Genomic DNA, 16,542 nt, shown 5'->3' with positions numbered 1-16,542 from the left:
AGACCAGGACCCCTTATTAAATGTAGTACACTAAATAGGGAATAGGGTGCCATTTGGGATTCTGTAATACCCCTGTGCTCTAAATGCCAAGGCTAGGAGCCAAAATCCTTCACAGGACGGCTCCTCTCTTCTCTCCTCTGTTCAGGTGCTTGTCGTTTATCTTGGTTAATATCAGACACTGGATGCCAGCTGGGTACAACAGATCGTCAGAGCTGAGATTGGACAAAGAGGAGGGGAGGGGGAGGAGAGTAGAGAAGGAGGAGGGGGAGAGGAGGAGGGGGAAGGGGAGAGGAGGAGGAGGAGGGGGAGAGGAGTAGGAGAGGAGGAGAGTAGAGTAGGAGGAGGGGGAGAGGAGGAGGAGGAGGAGGATAAGGGGAGAGGAGGATGAGGAGAAGGGGAGAGGAGGAGGAGAAGGGAGAGAGGAGGAGGGGGAGGAGGAGGAGGGGGAGAGGAGGAGGAGGAGGAGGAGAGTAGCAGGGGGAGGAGCAGGAGAGTAGAGGAAGGGGAGAGGAGGGGGAGAGGAGTATGAGGGGGAGAGGAGTAGGTTAGGAGGTGGAGGAGGGGAGGAGGAGGAAAGGCATGAGAATTGTACTGCCACTTTGTTGCCAGGTTACCACTTGCTTGAAAAAATGCCTGATAGACAATACCCCAGACCCCCTGTCCTCTACCCCCTCTCCTCTACTCCAGACCCCCTCTGCTCTACCCAGACCCCCTCTCCTCTACCCCAGACCCCCTCTCCTCTACCCCCTCTCCTCTACCCAGACCTCCTCTCTCCCCCACCCCCCAACCCTCCTCTCTCCCCTACCCCCCAACCCTCCTCTCTCCTCCCTACACCCCAACCCTCCTCTCTCCTCCCTACCCCCAACCCTCCTCTCTCCTCCCTACCCCCAACCCTCCTCTCTCCCCTACCCCCCAACCCTCCTCTCTCCTCCCTACACCCCAACCCTCCTCCCCACCCCCCAACCCTCCTCTCTCCTCCCTACCCTCCAACCCTCCTCTCTCCTCCCTACACCCCAACCCTCCTCCCCACCCCCCCAATCCTCCTCACTCCCCTACCCCCCAACCCTCCTCTCTCCCCTACCCCCCAACCCTCCTCTCTCCTCCCTACACCCCAACCCTCCTCCTCACCCCCCAACCCTCCTCTCTCCTCCCTACCCTCCAACCCTCCTCTCTCCTCCCCACCCCCCAACCCTCCTCTCTCTCCTCTCTCTCCCCCTACACCCCAACCCTCCTCTCTCCCCCTACACCCCAACCCTCCTCTCTCTCCCCCTACACCCCAACCCTCCTCTCTCTCCCCCTACACCCCAACCCTCCTCTCTCCTCCCCACCCAACAACCCTCCTCTCTCCCCCTACACCCCAACCCTCCTCTCTCTCCCCCTACACCCCAACCCTCCTCTCTCCTCCCCACCCAACAACCCTCCTCTCTCCCCCTACACCCCAACCCTCCTCTCTCTCCCCCTACACCCCAACCCCCCTCTCTCCCCCCATCATGGGTCTTTTTTAGGTGACTCTATCTTGTTGTTATGGTTCTAGCACCACAGGTATTATCATATTTACATATGTAGATGTATTTTGTATATTTTGTTATGATCACAAAAGTATATATGTTTTTGAAACATTGTCATTGTATTTGATGTCTTTTCATAGGAATTTCATTTCAGTGTTTTTAGTATTTATCTCCAAAGACTTTGTTTTTTTTCCCTGTCCTAATTATTCCAGCAGCTGTTGTTTGTGTTTTTAACTTTACAACTTTTCATCCTTCATCTAAGTACATTTGAAAATGGTTAGTCGATAACACTACATATCCTTCCCCAAAAAAACTAAACGTTTTGTGGTCTGCTGAATTGATGCGTCACAACGTGATCACACGGTGGAGTGACTGGTCCTGTGTGTTATATGTCTAATGTTCGTTCGTCTCTCCGTCCTGTCTGTGTGTTACAGCCGAGCCTCCTGGCAGGAGAGATGGGCAGTCCTGGGGCGGTGTCGCCCACCAAGCCTGGGTCGCAGTATTACCAGCACTACAACAACAACCCTCGTCGGAGACCACTGCACAGTGACAACATGGGTGAGCTCAGCTCCCGACCCTCACACCGCAATCAAACCCTAGTTCAACCCTGTCCTCATCCTCATCCTGTTCCTCCTCCTCCTCCTGTTCCTCCTCCTGTTCCTCCTCCTCATCCTGTTCCTCCTCCTCATCCTGTTCCTCCTCCTGTTCCTCCTCCTCATCCTGTTCCTCCTCCTCCACCTCATCATGTTCCTCCTCCTCATCCTGTTCCTCATCCACATCCTGTTCCTCCACCTGTTCCTCCTCCTCCACCTGTTCCTCATCCTCATCCTGTTCCTCCTCTCCTCCTCCTCCTCCTCCACCTGTTCCTCCTCCTCATCCTGTTCCTCCTCCTCATCCTGTTCCTCCTCCTCCTCCTCATCATGTTCCTCCTCCTCCACCTCATCCTGTTCCTCCTCCTCCTCCTCCTCCTCCACCTCATCCTGTTCCTCCTCCTCCACCTCATCCTGTTCCTCCTCCTCCTCCTCATCCTGTTCCTCCTCCTCCACCTCATCCTGTTCCTCCTCCTCCACCTCATCCTGTTCCTCCTCCTCCTCCTCATCCTGTTCCTCCTCCTCCACCTCATCCTGTTCCTCCTCCACCTGTTCCTCCTCCTCATCATGTTCCTCATCCACATCCTGTTCCTCATCCACATCCTGTTCCTCATCCTTATCCTGTTCCACATCCTGTTCCTCATCCACCCCATTCTCCTCATCCTGTTCCTGGGGAGGTCAGGTAGCCTAGTGGTTAGAGCGTTGGACTAGTAACCGGAAGGTTGCAAGTTCAAATCCCCGAGCTGACAAGGTACAAATATGTTGTTCTGCCCCTGGACAGGCAGTTAACCCACTGTTCCTAGGCTGTCATTGAAAACAAGAATTTGTTCTTAGCTGACTTGCCTAGTTAAATAAAGGTCAAATATATATATTTTTTAAAGATAGTGAGAAAAAAAAAAATCTCCTTCATAAAGTTCTTTAACTATTTAAAGATAATATACCAACACGTCAGAAAACTGACTTCTAGATTTTTGGAATGAAAATCTGAAGACACAGTCAGTTGAAAAACAACTATGACTTCACAAAGATATAGCTAACCTTCTAACACATGTTTATATAAAAACGGATTCTATGTTAATATTAAAGCTGTTTAAAAAATAAATAAATGTATTGATCATGAACTATCACACACACAAGTTGTGTTTCAACCTGCTTTTTAATTAATGTGAGACGTCTAGGAAAGCCCATTCGCTTCTTTTGGAGGGGAACCAGAAGTGACAATAGATATCAGGCTCTTTTATTTATATCAAATACCTTTGCTTTTCTTCCCCAAAATAGAATATATTCATTTCTCCTTGACTTGGACAATGAACAAAGAACATGTTAAGACTTCCTTCTCCTTTGTCAGCCACCCCCCCCCCCCCTCCCCTCCCCCTCCCCCCCAATAGGAAGTGAAGTATTTCCTGTTGTGGATATGAAGTGAAGTATTTCCTGTTGTGGATATGAAGTGAAGTATTTCCTGTTGTGGATATGAAGTGAAGTATTTCCTGTTGTGGATATGAAATGAAGTATTTCCTGTTGTGGATATGAAGTGAATTATTTCCTGTTGTGGATAGGAAGTGAAGTATTTCCTGTTGTGGATATGAAGTGAAGTATTTCCTGTTGTGGAAATGAAGTGAAGTATTTCCTGTTGTGGATATGAAGTGAAGTATTTCCTGTTGTGGATATAAAGTAAAGTATTTCATGTTGTGGATATGAAGTGAAGTATTTCCTGTTGTGGATATGAATTGAAGTATTTCCTGTTGTGGATATGAAGTGAAGTATTTCCTGTTGTGGATATGAAGTGAAGTATTTCCTGTTGTGTATATAAAGTGAAGTATTTCTTGTTGTGGATATGAAGTGAAGTATTTCATGTTGTGTATATAAAGTAAAGTATTTCCTGTTGTGGATATGAAGTGAAGTATTTCATGTTGTGTATATAAAGTGAAGTATTTCCTGTTGTGGATATAAAGTGAAGTATTTCCTGTTGTGGATATGAAGTGAAGTATTTCATGTTGTGTATATAAAGTGAAGTATTTCATGTTGTGGATATGAAGTGAAGTATTTCCTGTTGTGGATATGAAGTGAAGTATTTCATGTTGTGTATATAAAGTGAAGTATTTCATGTTGTGGATATAAAGTGAAGTATTTCATGTTGTGGATATAAAGTGAAGTATTTAATTTTGTGTATATAAAGTGAAGTATTTCATGTTGTGGATATGAAGTGAAGTATTTCATGTTGTGTATATAAAGTGAAGTATTTCCTGTTGTGGATATGAAGTGAAGTATTTCATGTTGTGTATATAAAGTGAAGTATTTCATGTTGTGGATATAAAGTGAAGTATTTCATGTTGTGGATATAAAGTGAAGTATTTCATGTTTTGTATATAAAGTGAAGTATTTCATGTTGTGGATATGAAGTGAATTATTTCCTGTTGTGGATATGAAGTGAAGTATTTCATGTTGTGGATATGAAGTGAAGTATTTCCTGTTGTGGATATAAAGTTAAGTATTTTACTTGGTTCTATTGTTGTCAATGCTTTATTTGTTTTAGTCAGGTCAAATAAAACTATTATTTTGTGAAGTGGTTTGATTTCTTCAGTCTTCTTCATGTGAATTTTTTTTTCTTCCACTAGGTAAATATTAGGAGGTTATCAATAAAAACGTGCCACTGAACTGTGTTTAATCCTTGTGTATTTCAGAGGTCCAGACAAAGAGAGTTCGGAAAGTTCCCCCTGGTTTGCCTTCCTCAGTAAGTCATTATTTAATTACATTTTAATGCCGTTTTAAAATCTGTATTGAAATTATTGTACACATTTTTATTCCTATAAGAATCTCTATATCTCTCTCTCTCTCTCTCTCTCTCTCTCTCTCTATATATATATATATATATATATATATATATATATATATATATATATATATATATTTTAATGATCAATGATGATCATGAAACTTCTTAATATATATTACTTAGACTATATTATGCCATATATTATATAGTTGGATCTCCTGGTGGCAAAGCCTTCTTTCCTGACGATGAATTCTACTCTGAAACAAATATACACTGTCTGACGACGTACTTTTTGAAAGCCCGTTTCCTTTTTAAGAAGAGTAGAAACCGTTTTGGGTTACTATCATGTCCAGAAGTCGAGGAGAAGACATGTCTGGACATTGAGGTAGCTATTTCTAAAAAGGTTATCTTTCCCCCTCTTCACTGGAAGATAAGCATGCCGTAATGTAAGGCTTATCGTGGAGGCCTTTTGCTGCGGTCTCTAAGCTCTGTGGGAGAAGGCTGGGAGTCTATGGCAGTGGGGTTTTCTTTTGTATTGTCGGGGGGGGGGGACAAATTCCTTCCCAAAGAAACATTTAGGGGAACCCAATGTTGTTCATCTTTTGTCGTGCCTCGAGTAATGCAATACGGGATGCAATCTATCTCGATAAACACATCAGGTGCTGATTTCTTCTTCAGGTTCAGAATGAAGCCTGTTTTAATGTATTGAGATCTGAAGCCTGAAGCCTGTTTTAATGCATTGAGATCTGAAGCCTGTTTTAATGTATTGAGATCTGAAGCCTGAAGCCTGTTTTAATGTATTGAGATCTGAAGCCTGAAGCCTGTTTTAATGCATTGAGATCTGAAGCCTGAAGCCTGTTTTAATGTATTGAGATCTGAAGCCTGTTTTAATGTATTGAGATCTGAAGCCTGTTTTAATGTATTGAGATCTGAAGCCTGAAGCCTGTTTTAATGTATTGAGATCTGAAGCCTGAAGCCTGTTTGAATGTATTGAGATCTGAAGCCATTTTTAATGTATTGAGATCTGAAGCCTGAAGCCTGTTTTAATGCATTGAGATCTGAAGCCTGTTTTAATGTATTGAGATCTGAAGCCTGAAGCCTGTTTTAATGTATTGAGATCTGAAGCCTGTTTTAATGTATTGAGATCTGAAGCCTGTTTTGAATGCCATCAGGGTGGAGTATTCACGACAGGTGTCTCTCTGTCTGCCGAAATGAAAGCAGATTTGACAGTTTAGATGTGTTTGTTGCTCAACGTAATGGGGGCTTTGGCCTGAGAAGGCCTTGGCTAGGCCAGTGTGAAAGGCATTTTACTCTCTTTCTTCTGACAGAACGTTTCCATTTCTCCTGGAATGTCACTTTATCCATTTTTTTTTTATTTCAGTGTCAAACATACCACCCCCCCCCCCACACCCCCCCCCCCCCCCCCACCACCCCCCCTTCCAACCACTAGACATTTATCAATGGCACAGCTGTGTTCCGTGCATGTCATTTTGTTAAACAAAGATTACCGAGACCTTTGCTGTAATCCGACATTTGCCGATGTGGATAAATTATAGAACAATCAAAACACTATTTATTTTTCAACCTTCCAATCAATAATAGCACTTACTGTGTTAGTAAGCTTAGCCTATATATATATATATATATATATATATATATATATATATATATATGAAATATTAAATATGCAGGCCTAGATGGAAAGATGCCAGGAATGTCAAGTCGACAACCTGTTCTTACCTAAAAACTACCGGTAATTGACCAAACGTTCAATTATATTGACTTTAACCAATATACTCATTTTGATAGTCAATCAATGGATCCCAATTTGACAAATCTACTACGGTATTGTATAATTGATTTACATTGTTATCATATATCGTTTATACTCTGTTGAATGTTATTTTAGAAATGTATGTCTTTCTTACATAGGTTAATTTTGATAATTAAAATGGACAAGATATTTCTTTATTTAAGATATATATAAGCAAAACATATTCATTTTTACTGCACAATGTCTGATGGATAGTAAATGAACTTGCTTTTTCTCGTCTCCTCGCAGGAGGATATATATATATATATAGACTATCGTTTATATAAGAACAATGTGTTTTATAATCTTTGTGGCTCATTTCTTTGATCAATAGCATGGTAACATATGTGTAGCATTGAGTCCAGATGAACTTGCTAAAATTCCTCCTTTCTCTTAAAATCAATCCAACTCTTCTGTATTGTCCTTCGTTATTCTTCTGAACATCCCTTCAGTTAATTATAGTATACCAACATGTGTTTGTTAGTGAAGTTGATTTACTTAAAGAACACCTGTGCTGTCGCTAGAGAGAAACATGTGTTATGTGGTATGTGGTAATGTGGTAATGTTTCAATAGAGACGAGTTGAGTTGACCTTAGCAGTTTGGTGTTTCTCCTTCACGGTGTTTTAGGAGACAGTTCCAACCTTTTGATGAATCATTACACTGACCCCATGGTTATATTATATTATATTACACTGACCCCATGGTTATATTATATTATATTATACTGACCCCATGGTTATATTATATTATATTATACTGACCCCATGGTTATATTATATTATATTACACTGACCCCATGGTTATATTATATTATATTATACTGACCCCATGGTTATATTATATTATACTGACCCCATGGTTATATTATATTATATTATACTGACCCCATGGTTATATTATATTATACTGACCCCATGGTTATATTATATTATACTGACCCCATAATTATATTATATTATATTATATTATACTGACCCCATGATTATATTATATTATATTATATTATATTATACTGACCCCATGATTATATTATATTATACTGACCCCATGGTTATATTATATTATACTGACCCCATGGTTATATTATATTATACTGACCCCATGGTTATATTATATTATATTATACTGACCCATGATTATATTATATTATATTATATTATATTATACTGACCCCATGATGATATTATATTATATTATACTGACCCCATAATTATATTATATTATATTATACTGACCCCATGGTTATATTATATTATACTGACCCATGATTATATTATATTATATTATATTATACTGACCCCATGATTATATTATATTATATTATACTGACCCCATAATTATATTATATTATACTGACCCCATGGTTATATTATATTATACTGACCCATGATTATATTATATTATATTATATTATATTATATTATACTGACCCCATGGTTATATTATATTATATTATATTATATTATATTATACTGACCCCATGATTATATTATATTATACTGACCCCATAATTATATTATATTATATTATACTGACCCCATGATTATATTATATTATATTATACTGACCCCATGGTTATTTTATATTATATTATATTATATTATATTATACTGACCCCATGATTATATTATATTATATTATACTGACCCCATGGTTATTTTATTTTATATTATATTATATTATATTATACTGACCCCATAATTATATTATATTATATTATACTGACCCCATGATTATATTATATTATACTGACCCCATGGTTATATTATATTATACTGACCCCATGATTATATTATATGATATTATACTGACCCCATGATTATATTATATTATATTATACTGACCCCATGATTATATTATATTATACTGACCCATGATTATATTATATTATATTATATTATACTGACCCCATGGTTATATTATATTATATTATATTATACTGACCCCATGATTATATTATATTATATTATACTGACCCCATAATTATATTATATTATATTATACTGACCCCATGATTATATTATATTATACTGACCCCATGATTATATTATATTATATTATCTTATATTATACTGACCCCATGGTTATATTATATTATATTATATTATACTGACCCCATGATTATATTATATTATATTATACTGACCCCATAGTTATATTATATTATATTATATTATACTGACCCCATGATTATATTATATTATATTATACTGACCCCATAATTATATTATATTATATTATTCTGACCCCATGATTATATTATATTATATTATATTATATTATATTATACTGACCCCATTATTATATTATATTATATTATACTGACCCCATTATTATATTATATTATACTGACCCCATGGTTATATTATATTATACTGACCCCATAATTATATTATATTATATTATACTGACCCCATGATTGTATTATATTATACTGACCCATGATTATATTATATTATATTATATTATATTATACTGACCCCATGGTTATATTATATTATACTGACCCCATGGTTATATTATATTATACTTACCCCATGATTATATTATATTATACTGACCCCATTATTATATTATATTATATTTTACTGACCCCATAATTATATTATATTATACTGACCCCATGATTATATTATACTGACCCCATGATTATATTATATTATATTATATTATATTATATTATATTAGACTGACCCCATGGTTATATTATATTATACTGACCCCAAATTTATATTATATTATATTATTCTGACCCCATAATTATATTATATTTTACTGACCCCATGGTTATATTATATTATACTGACCCCATGATTATATTATATTATACTTACCCCATGATTATATTATATTATACTGACCCCATTATTATATTATATTATATTATACTGACCCCATTATTATATTATATTATATTATATTATATTATACTGACCCCATTATTATATTATATTATACTGACCCCATGGTTATATTATATTATACTGACCCCATAATTATATTATATTATATTATACTGACCCCATGATTGTATTATATTATACTGACCCATGATTATATTATATTATATTATATTACATTATATTATACTGACCCCATGGTTATATTATATTATATTATACTGACCCCATATTTATATTATATTATATTATTCTGACCCCATAATTATATTATATTATACTGACCCCATGGTTATATTATATTATACTGACCCCATGATTATATTATATTATACTTACCCCATGATTATATTATATTATACTGACCCCATTATTATATTATATTATATTATATTATACTGACCCCATTATTATATTATATTATATTATATTATACTGACCCCATTATTATATTATATTATACTGACCCCATGGTTATATTATATTATACTGACCCCATAATTATATTATATTATATTATACTGACCCCATGATTGTATTATATTATACTGACCCATGATTATATTATATTATATTATATTATATTATATTATATTATATTATACTGACCCCATGGTTATATTATATTATACTGACCCCATGGTTATATTATATTATACTTACCCCATGATTATATTATATTATACTGACCCCATTATTATATTATATTATATTTTACTGACCCCATAATTATATTATATTATACTGACCCCATGGTTATATTATATTATACTGACCCCATGATTATATTATATTATATTATATTATATTATACTGACCCCATGGCTATATTATATTATACTGACCCCATGGTTGTATTATATTATACTTACCCCATGATTATATTATATTATACTGACCCCATTATTATATTATATTATATTATACTGACCCCATAATTATATTATATTATACTGACCCCATGGTTATATTATATTATACTGACCCCATGATTATATTATATTATATTATATTATACTGACCCCATGATTATATTATATTATATTATATTATACTGACCCCATGGTTATATTATATTATATTATACTGACCCCATATTTATATTATATTATTCTGACCCCATAATTATATTATATTATACTGACCCCATGGTTATATTATATTATACTGACCCCATGATTATATTATATTATACTTACCCCATGATTATATTATATTATACTGACCCCATTATTATATTATATTATATTATACTGACCCCATGATTATATTATATTATATTATACTGACCCCATGATTATATTATATTATACTGACCCCATGGTTATATTATATTATACTGACCCCATGATTATATTATATTATATTATACTGACCCCATGATTATATTATATTATATTATACTGACCCCATGATTATATTATATTATACTGACCCATGATTATATTATATTATATTATATTATATTATACTGACCCCATGGCTATATTATATTATATTATATTATACTGACCCCATGATTATATTATATTATATTATACTGACCCCATAATTATATTATATTATATTATATTATATTATACTGACCCCATGTTTATATTATATTATACTGACCCCATGGTTATATTATATTATACTGACCCATGATTATATTATATTATATTATATTATATTATACTGACCCCATGATTATATTATATTATATTATATTATATTATACTGACCCCATGATTATATTATATTATACTGACCCCATGGTTATATTATATTATACTGACCCCATAATTATATTATATTATCCTGACCCCATGATTATATTATATTATATTATACTGACCCCATGATTATATTATATTATATTATACTGACCCCATAATTATATTATATTATACTGACCCCATAATTATATTATATTATATTATACTGACCCCATGATTATATTATATTATATTATACTGACCCCATAATTATATTATATTATATTATACTGACCCCATGATTATATTATATTATACTTACCCCATGATTATATTATATTATACTGACCCCTTTATTATATTATATTATATTATACTGACCCCATAATTATATTATATTATACTGACCCCATGGTTATATTATATTATACTGACCCCATGATTATATTATATTATACTGACCCCATGGTTATATTATATTATACTGACCCCATAATTATATTATATTATATTATACTGACCCCATGATTATATTATATTATTCTGACCCCATAATTATATTATATTATACTGACCCCATAATTATATTATATTATATTATACTGACCCCATGATTATATTATATTATATTATACTGACCCCATAATTATATTATATTATATTATACTGACCCCATGATTATATTATATTATACTTACCCCATGATTATATTATATTATACTGACCCCATTATTATATTATATTATACTGACCCCATAATTATATTATATTATACTGACCCCATGGTTATATTATATTATACTGACCCCATAATTATATTATATTATACTGACCTCATGATTATATTATATTATACCTACCCCATGATTATATTATATTATACTGACCCCATTATTATATTATATTATACTGACCCCATAATTATATTATATTATACTGACCCCATTATTATATTATATTATACTGACCCCATGGTTATATTATATTATACTGACCCATGATTATATTATATTATATTATATTATACTGACCCCATGTTTATATTATATTATACTGACCCCATGGTTATATTATATTATACTGACCCATGATTATATTATATTATATTATATTATACTGACCCCATGATTATATTATATTATATTATATTATACTGACCCCATGATTATATTATATTATACTGACCCCATGGTTATATTATATTATACTGACCCCATAATTATATTATATTATATTATACTGACCCCATGATTATATTATAGTATAATATAATATAATCATGGGGTCAGTATAATATAATATAATATAATCATGGGGTCAGTATAATAATTATACTGACCCCATGATTATATTATATTATATTATACTGACCCCATGATTATATTATATTATATTATATTATATTATACTGACCCCATGGTTATATTATATTATATTATACTGACCCCATATTTATATTATATTATATTATTCTGACCCCATAATTATATTATATTATACTGACCCCATGGTTATATTATATTATACTGACCCCATGATTATATTATATTATACTTACCCCATGATTGTATTATATTATACTGACCCCATTATTATATTATAATATATTATACTTACCCCATGATTATATTATATTATATTATACTGACCCCATGATTATATTATATTATACTGACCCCATGGTTATATTATATTATACTGACCCCATGATTATATTATATTATATTATACTGACCCCATGATTATATTATATTATATTATACTGACCCCATGATTATATTATATTATACTGACCCATGATTATATTATATTATATTATATTATATTATACTGACCCCATGGCTATATTATATTATATTATATTATATTATACTGACCCCATGATTATATTATATTATATTATACTGACCCCATAATTATATTATATTATATTATATTATATTATACTGACCCCATGTTTATATTATATTATACTGACCCCATGGTTATATTATATTATACTGACCCATGATTATATTATATTATATTATACTGACCCCATGATTATATTATATTATATTATACTGACCCCATAATTATATTATATTATATTATACTGACCCCATGATTATATTATATTATACTTACCCCATGATTATATTATATTATACTGACCCCTTTATTATATTATATTATATTATACTGACCCCATAATTATATTATATTATACTGACCCCATGGTTATATTATATTATACTGACCCCATAATTATATTATATTATACTGACCCCATGATTATATTATATTATATTATACTGACCCCATGATTATATTATATTATATTATACTGACCCCATGATTATATTATATTATACTGACCCATGATTATATTATATTATATTATATTATATTATATTATATTATACTGACCCCATGATTATATTATATTATATTATATTATACTGACCCCATGATTATATTATATTATACTGACCCCATGGTTATATTATATTATACTGACCCCATAATTATATTATATTATATTATACTGACCCCATGATTATATTATATTATAGTATAATATAATATAATCATGGGGTCAGTATAATATAATATAATATAATATAATCATGGGGTCAGTATAATATAATATAATATAATCATGGGGTCAGTATAATAATTATACTGACCCCATGATTATATTATATTATATTATACTGACCCCATGATTATATTATATTATATTATATTATACTGACCCCATGGTTATATTATATTATATTATACTGACCCCATATTTATATTATATTATATTATTCTGACCCCATAATTATATTATATTATACTGACCCCATGTTTATATTATATTATACTGACCCCATGATTATATTATATTATACTTACCCCATGATTGTATTATATTATACTGACCCCATTATTATATTATAATATATTATACTTACCCCATGATTATATTATATTATATTATACTGACCCCATGATTATATTATATTATACTGACCCCATGGTTATATTATATTATACTGACCCCATGATTATATTATATTATATTATACTGACCCCATGATTATATTATATTATATTATACTGACCCCATGATTATATTATATTATACTGACCCATGATTATATTATATTATATTATATTATATTATATTATACTGACCCCATGGCTATATTATATTATATTATATTATACTGACCCCATGATTATATTATATTATATTATACTGACCCCATAATTATATTATATTATATTATATTATATTATACTGACCCCATGTTTATATTATATTATACTGACCCCATGGTTATATTATATTATACTGACCCATGATTATATTATATTATATTATACTGACCCCATGATTATATTATATTATATTATACTGACCCCATAATTATATTATATTATATTATACTGACCCCATGATTATATTATATTATACTTACCCCATGATTATATTATATTATACTGACCCCTTTATTATATTATATTATATTATACTGACCCCATAATTATATTATATTATACTGACCCCATGGTTATATTATATTATACTGACCCCATAATTATATTATATTATACTGACCCCATGATTATATTATATTATACCTACCCCATGATTATATTATATTATACTGACCCCATTATTATATTATATTATATTATACTGACCCCATAATTATATTATATTATACTGACCCCATTATTATATTATATTATACTGACCCCATTATTATATTATATTATATTATACTGACCCCATAATTATATTATATTATACTTACCACATGATTATATTATATTATATTATACTGACCCCATAATTATATTATATTATATTATATTATACTGACCCCATGTTTATATTATATTATACTGACCCCATGATTATATTATATTATATTATATTATATTATATTATACTGACCCCATGATTATATTATATTATACTGACCCCATGGTTATATTATATTATACTGACCCCATAATTATATTATATTATATTATACTGACCCCATGATTATATTATATTATACTGACCCCATAATTATATTATATTATACTGACCCCATAATTATATTATATTATATTATACTGACCCCATGATTATATTATATTATATTATACTGACCCCATAATTATATTATATTATATTATACTGACCCCATGATTATATTATATTATACTTACCCCATGATTATATTATATTATACCTACCCCATGATTATATTATATTATACTGACCCCATTATTATATTATATTATATTATACTGACCCCATAATTATATTATATTATACTGACCCCATTATTATATTATATTATACTGACCCCATTATTATATTATATTATATTATACTGACCCCATAATTATATTATATTATACTTACCACATGATTATATTATATTATATTATACTGACCCCATAATTATATTATATTATATTATATTATATTATACTGACCCCATGGTTATATTATATTATACTGACCCCATGATTATATTATATTATATTATATTATATTATATTATACTGACCCCATGATTATATTATATTATACTGACCCCATGGTTATATTATATTATACTGACCCCATAATTATATTATATTATATTATACTGACCCATGATTATATTATATTATACTGACCCATGTTTATGTGATACAGACAGACAGACAGACAGACAGACAGACAGACAGACAGACAGACAGGCAGGCAGGCAGGCAGGCAGGCAGGCAGGCAGGCAGGCAAGCAGGCAGGCAGTTCATTAGACTGTTAGTTTAAAGTGGAGAGAGAGAGAGTTCATTAGACTGTTAGTTTAAAGTGGAGAGAGTTTATTAGACTGTTAGTTTAAAGTGGAGAGAGTTTATTAGACTGTTAGTTTAAAGTGGAGAGAGAGAGAGAGAGTTTATTAGACTGTTAGTTTAAAGTGGAGAGAGAGAGAGAGAGTTTATTAGACTGTTAGTTTAAAGTGGAGAGAGAGAGAGTTTATTAGACTGTTAGTTTAAAGTGGAGAGAGAGAGAGAGAGTTCATTAGACTGTTAGGTTTAGTAGAAGGTACATTATGGATGGAAAGCTGTAGTGTTCTGTGAGCTTTCCTGCCCCCTCCAGCCCTGTGATGTCATTACATCCCCCTCCAGCCCTGTGATGTCATTACATCCCCCTCCAGCCCTGTGATGTCATTACCTCCCCCCTCCAGTCCTGTGATGGCATTACCTCCCCCCTGCTCCCCTCCTCCCCTGCTCCCCTCCT

General features: G+C 32.1%; 1 protein-coding gene across 25 annotated transcripts in view; it reads left to right on the top strand.

Moving 5' to 3' along the window:
- The window catches only part of LOC110517257 (transcription factor 4), a 437,420-nt gene that overhangs the window by 259,092 nt on the left and 161,786 nt on the right, over window positions 1-16,542 (top strand). For all 25 annotated transcript variants that reach the window (XM_090191595.1, XM_090191593.1, XM_090191598.1 and 22 more), the window contains 2 exons: window positions 1,943-2,066; window positions 4,780-4,829. In XM_090191595.1, the coding sequence (XP_090047721.1) occupies window positions 1,943-2,066; window positions 4,780-4,829 (174 nt within the window). The remainder of the gene's footprint in view (window positions 1-1,942; window positions 2,067-4,779; window positions 4,830-16,542) is intronic.

The sequence above is a fragment of the Oncorhynchus mykiss genome, chromosome 12 (assembly GCF_057628025.1).
Source record: "Oncorhynchus mykiss isolate SJ-2025 chromosome 12, ASM5762802v1, whole genome shotgun sequence".
NCBI lineage: Eukaryota > Metazoa > Chordata > Actinopteri > Salmoniformes > Salmonidae > Oncorhynchus > Oncorhynchus mykiss.
This window is presented reverse-complemented; position numbering and strand designations above follow the sequence as displayed.